General features: G+C 35.6%; 1 protein-coding gene across 14 annotated transcripts in view; it reads right to left on the bottom strand.

The window, feature by feature from the left end:
- Positions 1 to 13,178, bottom strand: part of kif1b (kinesin family member 1B) — a 64,573-nt gene extending 51,395 nt beyond the window's left edge. For 12 of the 14 annotated variants that reach the window (XM_026200028.1, XM_026200030.1, XM_026200035.1 and 9 more), the window contains exons 1-2: positions 12,890 to 13,178; positions 10,552 to 10,696 (exon numbers count right to left, since the gene is read on the bottom strand). In XM_026200028.1, coding sequence (XP_026055813.1) covers positions 10,552 to 10,657 — 106 coding nt within the window. In that variant the 5' untranslated portion in view covers positions 10,658 to 10,696; positions 12,890 to 13,178. The remainder of the gene's footprint in view (positions 1 to 10,551; positions 10,697 to 12,889) is intronic. The other 2 variants (XM_026200039.1, XM_026200040.1) reach the window with 1 other exon arrangement.
- Positions 13,179 to 15,034: the final 1,856 nt, after the last annotated feature.

The raw sequence follows: 15,034 nt of genomic DNA, 5'->3' as shown, positions 1-15,034 counted from the left end.
ATTGATTGAACCCATATCTTTGTCTACACACTCATGCGTTTGTGTATACTAGAGGTTAGCTGAAGGGCATTAGCACGGCATGTGATACCACAGTTTTCAATGTAGGCCTCCAACTCCAGACAGAGTCCAGACTACAGGTACACAGACTCAGTGTTTTTCTTCTAAATTCTGCTTTTCATTGCCATGAATAATACAGAAAGAATAAAAGTAGTGGCCATGACTAGCCGTGCCTGGACTACAAAGCTCTATCTGCTCCCACTCTCACATTCAGTTCACGGTTCACTTGGGACAGAAACCAGCACTGGGGGGTTGTGAGAGATAGCTGAGAGAACGGGTAAAGCATAAGTAACAATGAAAACATATTACACAACTTTGACCCCCTTGAACCCCTAGGACTTAAAATATACTAGTTGCATGTTCATGGCGAATGGCAATATGACATGCAAATGAAAAAAAAAGCATTTTCTAAAGCATTTTTTATATAGTTTATTTTACATGTTATGATTAAATATGAGTTTATCCAATTTGATCTAATTACATTCAAAAAGTCACATTACGCAAGTAAAAAAAAAAAAAAGTAGTAAGTACCCTACTACTTAAAAAGTAGTCATTTTACATCATAGGTAGATTAATTCTAAGCGTAAGATGATAGAACAGCCTGCCCTTATCATCCACAAGGAGGAGGTGCAAACATGACTCTCAGTCATGTGATGTGGATGGAGAACTGTTTTTGTGTCCTAATTTCTTCCTCTTTGCAGCTGTCTTGCATCCATATCTTTATAGCTGGAGAAAGTTCCAAGCACAAGGCTCTCTCACGCTCTCGTGCATGTGACTGAAGCTGTTGCCAGCCTCACCGCTGGATCTCTCACCCACCCCCCGGCTCATCTCATCCCTGCTCCACTACACTATACAGGTAATTACAGACCAGACTGGCATGGAAAACAGCCGACTTCCTGTACAAGCAAATGTCCTCAGTGTTATAAGATTATATCTGGATGACAAGATCACTGTATTTACATAGAAATTCATCTGTGAATTGTGAAATCTTAACAGTTTTTTATTAACAGTCTCTGTTAAAATACCATTGATACTAATGCAAACTTCATGGTAAAGACAATCCCACAATACATAGGGAAGGGAAATTATTATAAATAAACTTATGCCTTCGCTGAAACAACTGATATAAAATAGTTAGGCAATCTAAAAGTGTCATTTTACTCAATATTTGTTTGTGTGTGCTGCGTAAGTATTTCAACAGTAGAAGCAACATGTTAATGTCAAAATCTTTACCTATCTATGACCCTCTGATTTTATTTGCATCACTTGTCAAACTAGTCTTCAAGAAATTGTGACAGAAATATGTTACTTAATGACAGTACTAGTACTAAAAATAAAATTATTTTTACAACACATCACATCCTACTGGGATTCAGCTGCTACCGGCTGACACTTGATCACGCTGAATGCAGCTCCATCACATTGTAAGTAAATAATTAGATAATGTTTTGTCTGCAAATGACAGTTTTATTTTGATTATGTTGACAAAACGCACATGCAATAGCGAGGGGGGCGTTGATACGGTCTCCTATGCAATGATGTTAGCCAATCATAACAGTGTCTGATTACTGACAAGCCTTAAAGTACCCACCCATTAAAAACACCATGCTTCTGAGAGAGGTTCAGATAATTTGCATAATTTTCCCACTTATTTATTTATTTGTGTGTGTGTGCAAAAAACTTTATAAACATAAGTAAACCTCAAGGAATATATTACAAATAAAATAAAATCCATGTCATGACCATGTTTACTATTTATTTAGCAGAAAAATTTAACATTGATACATTGGTTAAAAAAAAAAAAAAAAAAAAAAGTAATTTTTGTTAAAACCTTTAATAGACTGTTGTTTCATGATTTCAAGTATTTTGACATTTTTTTTAATTAATAAAAATGTAATTTAACCATTAAACTGGAGTCTAGAAAATTTTAAATGGGAAAAATTTTTAAAAAAAATTACTTAAAAAAAAAAAAGGGGGGGGGGGGGTAAAACGGAATTTGTGAAAAAAATCAAACTGTTTTAGGGACCTACAAATCATTTGCAATTCAATTTACTTTAGAAATACAAGAGTTTAGAAGAACCAATAAATCTGTGATGACAGTTATGCGAGTGTTTCAGATGTTATAAATGTGAGCCACTCACATTTCATACATCCATGCTGCTGTGGTCTTAAAGTGTTTATGAGCCTGTTAGTTTCTACAGCTGGTCAGAAATTCCCAACTTCCCAAACATTTGCTTCTCAAAAAACCTAAAATGTGAAAATGAAAATGTTTGTTTCACCACATTACAAATTCAGATCACAGTACATCAGTAGAAAACTTGAGGGTATATCACAGGACCTAGACTCTTCCACATTAATCCTAATTCAAACACCCAGCATATTTTTGACCCCATGAATACAAAGATTACTTCAACAATAATCTTTGTAAACATGAGGTCAAAAATGGGGACAAAGGAAAAGCCATACATGTATTTAGAAGTATTGTGACTTTCCTGAAAAAAAATATTGAATTCTCTAAAATATACTGTGTGCTACATTTGTGATTACTTCATCATTAGCTTAGCTACATGCTAACATTAGAATCAACTCAAAAACATTTTTTCTCAGTTTTTTTTATTCTCAGGTGTTCACTATTAATTCTTCCTATACGGACAGCTGCCCTGATAAGAAGCAGACAGCACCTCACACTATGTCTTGTGATACAGCCAGTGTTTAAGAGTTACAGATGGTGAGTGATAAAGAAGACAAATGTAATAAGACATCAGTCAGCTACTTGACGGCTGGTAAAAGACTGCGGTGTACCAGTGAAGGTTTGCAACAGCTGTTCTACATCTAACCTTTTCTCCGTTGCAAGCATCACACAGTGTGAGGTACCAAAAACAGAAGCTAAATGGGAAACAGCTGACAAGAAGGGCAGAAATGAGACCATACAAAAAGAGCAGAACTGTCAAGTAAAAAGATAAGCCACATTCCTGGATGAAACCACGTAATCATTAAAAAAAAAAAAAAAATCATGACATAACAGAATACAAAATTTTTAAAAAAAAATATTAATATGTTTACAACAATACTCCAGCCAATGTATATAATTAGACAGTAACAGAACTATAGAGACCAAATAATAATATATATTATTATTATTATTATTATAATTATTATAATTAGTACTACTACTAGTAGTAGTAGTAGTTGTTGTTGTTGTTTATTGTTTTTTATTGTAGAAGTAAATTTCCATCTTTTTTCTTTTGATGCAAAAATAATTCCAATCTAAAAATAGAAAGCTAAATACTATGCATTCACAATATATGTTTAAGCCTTTTTATACATTCACGTGGCTATGATGCTTTGCACGTTTTTCACATTTCCACCACACAAATATACCAGACTGGAAATGAAAAGGGATTATATGAAATCATGACTATTAGAAGGGTTGAGGGGGCAATTATGTAATAATGGTGACAGGCCTACCTTACATAGTTGCACATTCATTAGCAGCACTATACTGTACTTGGATTATATAAATCCTTAAAGTAGATCCACACATAAATCAAGGTCTCTAGTTCTATAAGACATGCAAACTTTAAAAAGAGAAGCTAGAAATGTGCTAGAAGCAAAAAGCTACATGCAAAGACACCAAAAAGAATGGCAGAAGAAATCAGAAATGTCTGGAAAGACGATCAATTCATATTTTATGACAATATCTTAAAATAAAATAAAAGTAGATCATCTCGAATAGAACATTTCATTAGAATCACTCCGTTTCTTTATCTACCAAATTTAGTGGCAGGTGTAGTTGTAATCTGCATGGTGAGAAGTGACATTTTGAGGCGACACCCCATGCACCTGCAAGGGTCACTGGGATTAACAGAGGAGTGAGGTGACCTAAGGCACACTCACAGGATTACATCTGTAATCAGGTCAATCGTTTCTGTCTGCACTTAAAGCCCAACAGCAAGATGACCTTCACAGAGTCAGAAGAACCACAGCAATCTATGAATTCTCTCTCAATCAATCAAAGCTCTTCTGTCTCTCAATTTCAGTGTGCAAAGCTTTCACAGACAACTCTTCCCTTCCCATGTCTGCACCGACGGTCCCCAAGGGTCTGTTGTCAGGATGACTCCATCTACATGCACAGCAGAGCTGAAACGGTCTAAAATAATAGGCCAGAGTAGCATTAGCTACCATTTCTTTACACTAACAGCAATTCCATATGTAGTTAGAACTGTAGCGAAGGTCTTCTATTTGGTTGTTAGACCACTGTGGTTACTAATTGGTCAAATGATCCCATCCTGCAGCCTCGATGATATTCTAGTGTCTAGATTTAGCTTGGGCCTCATTTCACTGTTGGCCTATCTGATTTATTTGCTCGTTTTATCATCAGCCGGGGAAATCCCAAGCTTTAAAAAGCATCAGCACACCTCTCTTCAACAAGATGGTTGAGCTGCTCTGTCATATGGTCTGAGATGTTAAGATTGGGTTGTATGAACAAAATCGTATGTGAGTCCTTTTATAAATCACAGTAACTGTATCATAATATAGTTAATTTTGGTACCAATTCAACCCCAACACTTTTTATATTGAATGATTTTGTACTGTCTACTCTGAGAGAGATTCTTTTAACTCAAAACAGTAAAACAATTACATTTTTTTTTTTTTTACCTAAAAAAAAAACATAATTTGGAGTTAAAAAACTATTTTCTGTCCTGTTTTTAACCCCGCTCATTGGAATTATCTGTTTGAACAGAAGTGGCGGACTGTAGACTCGGACGTAAACGCCCACTTCTATGATTAGCTAATAGTGGAGTATGTTTGACAGCCTATGTCCTTCATAGATGGACGCTGCAGTGATTTAGGGCAAAAACGCATAATCATTTGTCTTATTTGGATATTCAGAGGCTCCGTAGTGTACATGATTACATCATTCCATTTTGACAAAATTGACTCGTCAGAACAAACCAATGCATTTCATTCCTCTGAGCGAAACAGGAAAGATTTTTGATGCTTAGTCCCATCACCGTGCCCAGATTGGTTCAAACAGTCTAATATTCAAGCAATAAATATAGGTTATGATCTTTTGAACCACCAATTAGGATTTTCATAGGAAATTTTAACAAATGCAAAGTGAAAGTAAAGTCTGTGGTGCGTGTGTAAATGAAAAAAAATAAACACAAAATAACACATTTGCATGAGAGAACTCTGAAAAACTAAACCAAAAACAAAGACGAAACAGTGGTACATACCTGATAAAGCACTGGATTTTATGCCTTCGCATCGCTAGGCCCAGAGTACAGCCACCAGATTAATCATTTATATTTATTATGTAAATAATTCTTATATAGTTCATAAAGATAATTTGCACTATTTTTTTTTGTTGTTGTTGCACTTTTTCTGTATTTTTGTTGCAGAAGACAATTTGTGCAATTGTTTTCACTAAATAGCTACACGGTTTGTGTTTGTTGTTGAAACTCAGATTGAAAATATATCTCTCTGAAAAAAGTGTCACTTTTTTACTTTGTTGTTATTTTATAACACTGATGGCATTTTCTTTACTCCCTAGATGTTTTTTGGACACATCTATATTGTTAGTAAACTAAATAGACCTGTTTTTCACTGAAAAGCGCTTATAACAATATTGTAATAAATGGCTATAACTTGCTTAGGTAATGTTATATATAGACAAAACTTTATTTGGAAGTTTAAAACACTCAGATACAACTTTCAAAAAAAAAAAAAAATCCTAATGTCAGGAGTTTCTGTTTGAGTACACACTAAGAAACACCCAAATTATAGTTTTTATATTTTTAACAGTTATTTTTACACAGTTTGCATTAAAAAGTAATGAAATTCAGTATACATCTTATTACGTATATTTTGTACAGGCAACCATATGAACCCAGAATATAAACAAATGTGCAAATTTTCACGTTAAATGTTATCCCGTAGAAAACCATTATAAGGAAAACACTGAACCATTAAGCAGATTGCGTTTATATTCCGGCCTGCTTGCAAAATGTAAACTATGCATCATTAATATAGTGATTACTGAATTTGATCTTTTATTATTACCGTTTTAAATATATTAAGGCACTTTAAGTTTGTCGCACTGTTTAATGATTGAAATATTGCTGCGGGTGCTTAATACGGACTGCAAATGGCCAAAACTTGTATTTTGTTCACATACCTTTGTTTCATTCTTTTGAGAGGTGATCTAAATATTTGCAGATGTGAAACAGATGGAAAATTGATAGTTTTGTGCTGATAGTTTTAGGAGTCTTTTGAGCCGGTCACGTGACTGAAAGCTATCAATTGTTGCTTGAGTTTTTCTTAAAATTCTGGAAATTCATTAATTCTTAGAGAAACCAAAAAGGAAAACTGAGACTTTAAATTAGCTACACTGAAACTTCAAGTTCTCCTGTTTATAATGGTACTATATGACACTTGATGCTGACTGCTAGAATAAATCTTAAAAAACAAAGAAAAGTGCAGGTGTGTCAGGTGCCCCAAAAAGTTCTTTAAGAGTTCAAATTGCTTTTGTAATAATTAAAGGCATCCTCCATATAAAAATGAAAATCCTGCCAACATTTACTCAGCCTCATATTGTTCCACACCGGTAAGAATGTCATCTGTGGAACAGGAAAGAAAATATTTTCCAAGAACGGTGGGAACAAAACAATGGGTCATATAATGCAATTTCAAGTTTTCCTTTCTCTTTGGAGTGTTACAAGCTGTTCGTGCATAGATGAGATCCCTGGAGTTGCAAAGACTAAATTCACAAACCCAAAGAGATATTCTTTATAAAAGTTCCACTCATCCATGCCTTCCTAAAAGCATCTTCAGTAGGAAGAAGACAAACAAAGAGTTCAGGTGTTGATCTTAAACACTGCAGTCTAAGCAGTTGACATCACCTTGATTACCACGACCCAGAGCCAATGAAACACTTCTGGGACCAAACATTAAGGTCATGTACTTGTCACGAGCATCCTTGACAGCTCAGCACTGTAATAAGACAACATCCCCAGCATACCATCTGCAGTAGTGTCCTAATGAAGGGGGTGGGCAGAATGCCAACCTCACGCTCCGGTTTCAGTACGCAGTCTGCGCATGTGTGCCAGAGAGCTGTGTGACTGCAGTTTCTGAGCTCTACTTCCTGTGAAACTCCCTGTGTGCTCTGGCTTTCTCTCAGATAACCTTGTATGCCCTACATTCCCTTTGTTTATCACTGGTTTTAGGCCAGCTATTGATAAATATGAGTATGTAAATGAAGATGTGTTTGGTATGACAAAAGCATCGCTCTCACAGACTAACCATTCAGGGGGAAATAACATCACTATTAAAAAAATGAATGTGTTAAGGCTCTGGAACTTAGCAGAGTTTTGGTTTCTGACTGCCCCAAAAACCAACTAACACACCACACTATTAAAACTTTCAGCTAAACATGATTTGAAAAGGAATGTCCAATGCCTCATCTTTCATAAGATTTCAGAATGTTGCAACTGGGTATTGATTTTCCAATAAATCAAAATCTTTGTTTGATCAGTATTTTAATTCATTCTTCAAAACCAAAATTGATCTTTTACTCTATGCCGGTGTTTACTGTACAGTAGCAACTAAGTGAATCATGAACTAGTTTATTTATATGAATAAAAACAAACATACCAGCCAAATAATATAGTCTGATTAAAAAATGTAGTGAATAAAAAAAAATGGAATCAGTAAGATTTATTAAAAGAAATTAATACTTTTATTCGGTAATGAAACGTCAAATTGATCAAATATACAAATGCTCTTCTTTAAAACTTTAGAAAAATATTAAGCAGCACAACTTTTGCAACCCTGATAATAATAATTGTTTCTTGAACACCAAATCAGCATATAGAATGATTTCTAAAGGATCATTTGTCACTTTAAAGACTTTAGTAATGATACTGAATAAATAAACTAAATTTTCAAATATATTAAATTCAAATTGTAATGATATTTCACAGTATTACTGTTTTTACTAGGGATGCACGATATTATCTTACCGATATCGGAATCGGACGATAATGGCTTAAAATGCAAGTATCGGCATTGGCCCAATTTGAAAAATTATTCAGATATATTTTGCAAATAAGAGGTCATTCTTGAAACTTTCACTGTTTTGGATTGCTGCATTTAATTTGAGAATGCATGAGCAAGATGGTGCCTTCGGTGTGTGACTGTCAACAGTCACTACTTCCTGCAGTAGCAGCAGTGGCCGGTCTCCCCTGGGTGCTAATGTTAGTCAAGTAAGGCATTATACTTACATGGGGGTGCTGTTGGCCTACTTTTAACAAAATGAAAGTAAGATTCACATATCACTAAGAAACTTGTGTTTCTAAATAAAGCTGTATCAATGTCATAAAATCATGAGTGTGTTTTGATTTAAAGGTCAGAAACTATAGCTTACACATGAATCCAAAAACAAACAAAAAATACATGACACTTGTAGATTAAATACTTTTATATATGCAGATTTATTTACATTTTTTTAATGAATTATGAGCTCTAAAAGATTTTCATAATTTGTATAACTCTATAGATCATCTATAACTGATAAATCTTAAAATAATATTTTAAGGTTACCACTGCATCTTTCTGCACTGCAAAAAATAAAAAATGTTAAATGCAGCGATTGATATAAAGTTGACAATTATTTTCAGAGCTTTCACTGTATGGTCATTATAAAATAACTCTATTATTGTTTATTTAATTCTAATCTTTTTTTTATTTTTTATTAACCTAAATATTTATATATTTATAATTTCTGCAAAAGTGAGACTTAAGCCCCTTTCACACTGAGATTCCAGATTATGTGTCCCAGCAATTGTTCCCGGATCATTAGATTTTGATTAATCCACACTGCCAGTGATTTCCCAGAATCTGTGTGTTCACACACATCCCGTAAAGATCCTGTAAACACATGTGACATTATAATGTGACGTATTCTGTTTCACTTAAGCTAACGAATGATCTCAGCTTTTGCGCAGATAATGAGGAGCTAACTGATCTCTGCTTCATTACAGTTTGCACATATTTTTTCGTTGCAAACGTCGATCTACCTAAAAGAGGTGCACGATAACATGCGTCATCACTATGACAAACCCTTTATGGCATTGGTTCTGGCTTCTGTTCACACAGAGCTTGTTCCGGGACTGAACCCGGCAATGTTACTAGGTCTCAAACCCAGAATCAATCTCAGGATGTGTTTGCTTTCACACAGAAGGCACTCCCCCAATTTTCCGGGACCAACTTGCAGTGTGAAAGGGGCTTTGGTGTTGTTTCCAAACAAAAGGAAATATATCGGTATTGACATCAGCTATCAGCCAAAATGAGTTGAAAAACATCGATATTATCAGATATCAGCAAAAATCGTGCATCCCTAATTTTCTAGCTTTGTTGAGCATAAGATACTCCTTACAACACATTTTAAACAATCTTTCCAAATCCCAAACGTTTGAACAGCAGAGTATGATAGAATTATCCCATCAAAATCAGAACAAAAATAAAAGCTTGTGAAATTAATCGAATCAGGAAATGTGCATTGATACCCAGCTCTAATTAAAACCAAAACAGGTTTAAAGTTTAATTAAAATCCAAACATAAGCTCCAACTCTTACATTTAATTAATATACATCTTTCCTAAGATATAAAACCCCTAGACATGAGGTTTATCACTAACAGGCTGTCATTCCAATTTAAAAGGAGACATAGGTCCAGATTATTTCCCAATGCATCTCAAGAATTAGCACACCACCATTTTTATGCTCAATCGGCTAATGTTACCTCGTTCAGGAAAGAGCGATGAATCACGATGACTCACTGCTTGCAAATGGACATTAACAACCCATATGCTGTCCAAAATACATCTGATACACTACGCAGAGTTAGGCCTACACTCAGGGAACCTTTATTTCCATCAAATGTGTCAAATGGTATCATCATAATGATATGTAGCCTAAACCTCTTAGGACAGAATTTCAACTATTTTATTCAAAGGTTTCATGATTTTTTGTTGTGTGGTCACATGTTCTTTTTTATTAGGCTGCATAATGATAACACCTAAAATATGGGCGATAACATCAACACATTTCCTTTCACTGGCTCTCTCTTCCTCTACCACTAAACTAATGCTGAGCTGAAGAACTAGAGACCTGAGCTGAAGACACACAGTCTCTTCTTACTCAGCAACTCGTCACACTAAAGTCCCTCAGGTAGAAATTCTCTCATGTATCTAAAAGAAGGGGATTTCACACAGAGAAGCTCTTCTTTCCTTTTAGTTTCAAACAGAATATCAATTCCACTTCTATTGTTCCTTTTGGTCACTCATGGTGCAGATATCCAATAAACTACAACACTATTCCTCTCTGAGCATTTCATTTCCTTGAGCCACCTTGGCTGGAGACAGGTGACCAAATATGAGAAGCTTGCAAATCAAACAAAGTATAAGAGTCACAGAGACAAGTATATACTTACTAGTGGAGTTCCCTTGCATCTGTATTATGCATTTTGATTCTTTGCTGGTCTCTCTGGAGTTGAAGGGCCGCACTCTGACAGCCACTTTCACCGAGGCGCCAGACATGGTTAAAGCTGTTGTGATTCAAACCCACAGAATGTTCCCCTACAAAAAGTAACAGAATGTTTTTCAGTGCCACAGCTATTAGGCTAAAGGTACAAGAACACATTTGACTGAAGTTCTCCAGAAATATCTCATCTGATTCCATTGAGTAAACAAGACCTCCAAAGAGATTCTAAATGCACCATAACATCATTTATGCAATGATGCTAGAGGTTACGTGGTATTTGAGAAAATTTTATTAAATTACAGCATGCCAAAAATAAACAAAAAAGAAAAGGATGATAGAGGGTTCCCACAGCTTTCAACCAATGATATTTCACGAATTTTCCATTTGGTTACAATTACTGGATATTATTTTTTAATTATTATTTTCAATTGTTATAATTGATTAACCTTTCTTTCAATTAATTCATCTTATATTTAGGCCATATACCATCTGCAACAAACTGCGTATTTTACTAAGGTTTGGCTTTTTTTTTTTCGGGGCTGGGGGGGGGGATTTCCCTCCTTGAGTTTGAGCTCCATATATTCACTATATCATACTATATGGGCCATAAAAGCCTAATGGATCAAATATGTTACAAAACAGAAAACACATATGCTATTTTTTAAATGCAGGTAATATTTGGGCAGGTGACTTGGCATTTTAAGCGGTTTTTGCAAAATCATGTACAATATAGAATATTATACAATAAAAAAAATATTTATATCAAAGGGGCATTTAAAGTGTATAGTATAGCAGTCACAGAATGTTTAACAATTAAAAAAATTATATAGATAGAAAGATAGAGAGAGAGAGAGAGAGAGAGAAAGAAAGACGTTTTCACAGAACCAAGATATATTCCTTGTATGCAAAATTTAAGAAAAATTTTAATATTTAATATAAAAATGTCCAGGAGCTTCTCTGTTATATGTCAACAACCCATTTACGATATCAATTGTCTGGTGGTTATAAGCAATTCCATAAGGTTAATAAATATCCAGCACACAGACACAGATTATCAGGAATATTATTAGATTCCTTAGGTTCCTTCACGGACTCATAAACATGGCTGCTGTTCGCCTGCAGCAGCAGAGCTGGGCCTATTCACACACTCACTATGTTACACTAGTAAACACACATCTGACTAAATAACACACAACCGTCAGGACATATCAAAGCCCATGCACTGACACATAACGCCTGTCTGTTTGCTTTTAAAATGCATCTATCACTTATGGGCGTGACATATGCTATTAAGTATTGGTTTTAGTCACCGGTTGTCGATTACAATGAATCGGACAAAGCAGATTTTATTTTTGAAGTTCAACTCTCTTGATTGTGACAGAACAATGAACAGTCCGCTATTCAATCACATGACACCTTAAAAAGATGAGGTTTCAATCCTTGGCCTTCTAGTCATTCACTGAATTAAAGGCATACGCCCATGAAATTCAATCTGCCGGAGAAAACATAACCATGTCTACTTCAGGGAGGAGAAAGAACAAAATTATTCTTCCATCTATTTTCATAGAAGCTAATGATACGAAAACAATATAGCCAAATGTTTACGTTATCTGTTTGGGTGTATATTAACGGATTCTAGATATTGACAACATATCCGGCGTTGCCATAGCTGCACTTATATCCGCTACAGAGATAGAAAACTAATCAAGAAGTGTATTTAATCTAAAAATCACTGATTTAACGGTTATATTGTAATCTTATGATGCCGCCTCCTTTATTGGTTTCGCGAAACGATGTCCGATTTGAGAACAAATCGTTCTTTTTAATCGGATCTCTGCAGGGAACCGGTTCTCCAGACGACTCGGTCACGAATACAATAGGTCCGAGCGGTTCTGGAATCAAGATTCACACTCTGACTGGATCAACCGAGAATCCTTTTCGTAATCGGTTATCAGGCGAAAACGATAAGTGAGATGACAGAACGAAAATATGGAGTAAATGTCTGAGCCGCTGCTGTTCAAAAGAACCGATTCGTGGAATTGCACGAACTTCCCATCACTAACTCGGACGACTTTCTTTGCATAACCCTCCTATGGTTTTGTCATTTTAAACATTTTTTTCAATTATCAGTAAAAAGATAATAATATGAAGTGTATCACACCACAATTAAGTATCTATGAAGCGGTCAGCTGCAAAAACAAGCAAAACATTTCGGTAAAAATCCATTCGCATTCCCAAACGCAAATGTACAATTATTACAATCATAGTTAAGAGAAGACGGCACTTACCGCTATATATTCACACGTAGACGGCTAAAACAGCATAGAAATCCTGCACGATGCCAATTCTCCAATCCAATGACGTCTACAACCAGCAGCAAAAATCAAAAAAGACTTACGGTTAAGTTTTTAATAGTTACTTTTTTGTTATATACACCCATTATAGCTGCGTTTCATTCCACAGCGCCGCGCAAGATGCTTGCGTTTCTGATGTTTTTAGTTTAGGCTGATGCTAGTGTCGTTGGACCGTTTCTCTCGCAGGCTTAGGTTATGGATGAATGCCTTGATTTACTGAAATGATTACGTCAACTGGCCTGTCAACAACGTGAATGACGGTCCGTCTGGCCAATACGAATGAAGTATTGTGTGAACGATGAGTCGTGTAACCAATAAGAATGGTCTAAAAACTAAGGTGGGCTAGGCAGCTGTGACGCAATACTGCAGGGTCGCTTACGATCCGCTGTGGCGTGGCATCGGACTACAAAAAAAGTGAAGGGCGCCGCCTAGCAGAAACATGGATAAAACAGGACTAGCCTAAAATTTAAGTCTGAAAAAACTACCGTAAAAAAAATAAAAAAATAAAACTTCTAAATTGCTGACATATAATTAAATGAGATTGGCACAGTGTTCATTCTAAATATGATTAACGTTACACTATTAATGTTCTAAAATAGCCATGATCAGATCTCTCAAAACACACAAAACAATATAAAAAGGCAATTTATTGAGGGCAATTAAAATAGAAGCTGCTTCAAAATATACCACATTTAAAATGCCTTCTATGATACGCATTACAGGTGCAGCTCAGTAAATTAGAGTGTCGTGGAAAAGTTCATTTCAGTAATTCAACTCAAATTGTGAAACTCGTGTATTAAATAAGTTCAATGCACACAGATTGAAGTAGTTCAAGTCTTTGGTTCTTTTAATTGTGATGATTTTGGCTTACATTTAACAAACACCCACCGATTCACAAGCTCAAATTAGAATACTTCATAAGAACAATTAAAAAAATATATATCATTTTTAGTGAATTGCTGGCCTTCTGGAAATTATGTTCATTTACGGTTCATGGTGTACTCAATACTTGGTAGGGTCTTCTTTTACTTTAATTACTGTCTCAATTCGGTGTGGCATGGAGGTGATCAGTTTTTTTGGCTTTGCTGAGGTGGTATGGAAGCCCAGGTTTCTTTGACAGTGGCCTTCAGCTCATCTGCTTTTTTTGGTCTCTTGTTTCTCATTTTCCTCTTGACAATACCCCATAGATTCTCTATGGGGTTCAGGTCTGTGAGTTTACTGGCCAGTCAAGCACACCAACACCATGATCATTTAACCAACTTTTTGTGCTTTTGGCAGTGTGGGCAGGTGCCAAATCCTGGAAAATGAAATCAGCATCTTCAAAAAGCTGGTCAGCAGAAGGAAGCATGAAGTAATCCAAAATTGCTTTGGTAAACGGGTGCAGTGACTTTGGTTTACAAAAAACACAATGGACCAACACCAGCAGAGGACATTGCACCCAAATCATCACAGACTGTGGAAACTTAACACTGGACTGTAAGCAACTATGAGCTTCACACCCTTCCTCTGGACTCTAGGACCTTGGTTTCCAAATGAAATATAAAACTTGCTTTTATCTGAAAAAAAGACTTGGGACCCCTGGGCAGCAGTTCAGTTCTTCTTCTCCTTAGCCCAGGTAAGACGCCTCTGAAATTGTCTGTGGTTCAGCAAACTTCTTGACATGTTTAGTGGCTCTTGAAGCATTGACCCCAGCCTCAGTCCATCCGTTGAAGTCCATCCTCATAAGGCTGTGGTTCTCTCGGTTGGTTGTACATCTTTTTCCTTCCACTCAACTTTCTCTTAACATGCTTGGATACAGCACTCTGTGAACATCCATGATTGTGTAACATAGGGAACCAAACTGAGAGACCATTTTGAAGGCTCAGGAAACCTTTCCAGGTGTTTTGAGTTGATTAGCTGATTGGCATGTCACCATGTTTAAAATAAAATTACTAAACATATGTACATACATTATATATATATATTATATACGCAAACTAGGATTACACAAAAACACACTGACATCTATAAAATCATTGAACTATATTTAATAAACTTAAATATTACAATCTCCCTACTTGCCAATGTTTTGCAAAATGT

The sequence above is a fragment of the Carassius auratus genome, chromosome 23 (assembly GCF_003368295.1).
Source record: "Carassius auratus strain Wakin chromosome 23, ASM336829v1, whole genome shotgun sequence".
In the NCBI taxonomy this organism is placed as follows: domain Eukaryota; kingdom Metazoa; phylum Chordata; class Actinopteri; order Cypriniformes; family Cyprinidae; genus Carassius; species Carassius auratus.
The sequence above is the reverse complement of the archived record's forward strand: the minus strand, read 5'-3'. Positions and strand labels throughout refer to the sequence as shown.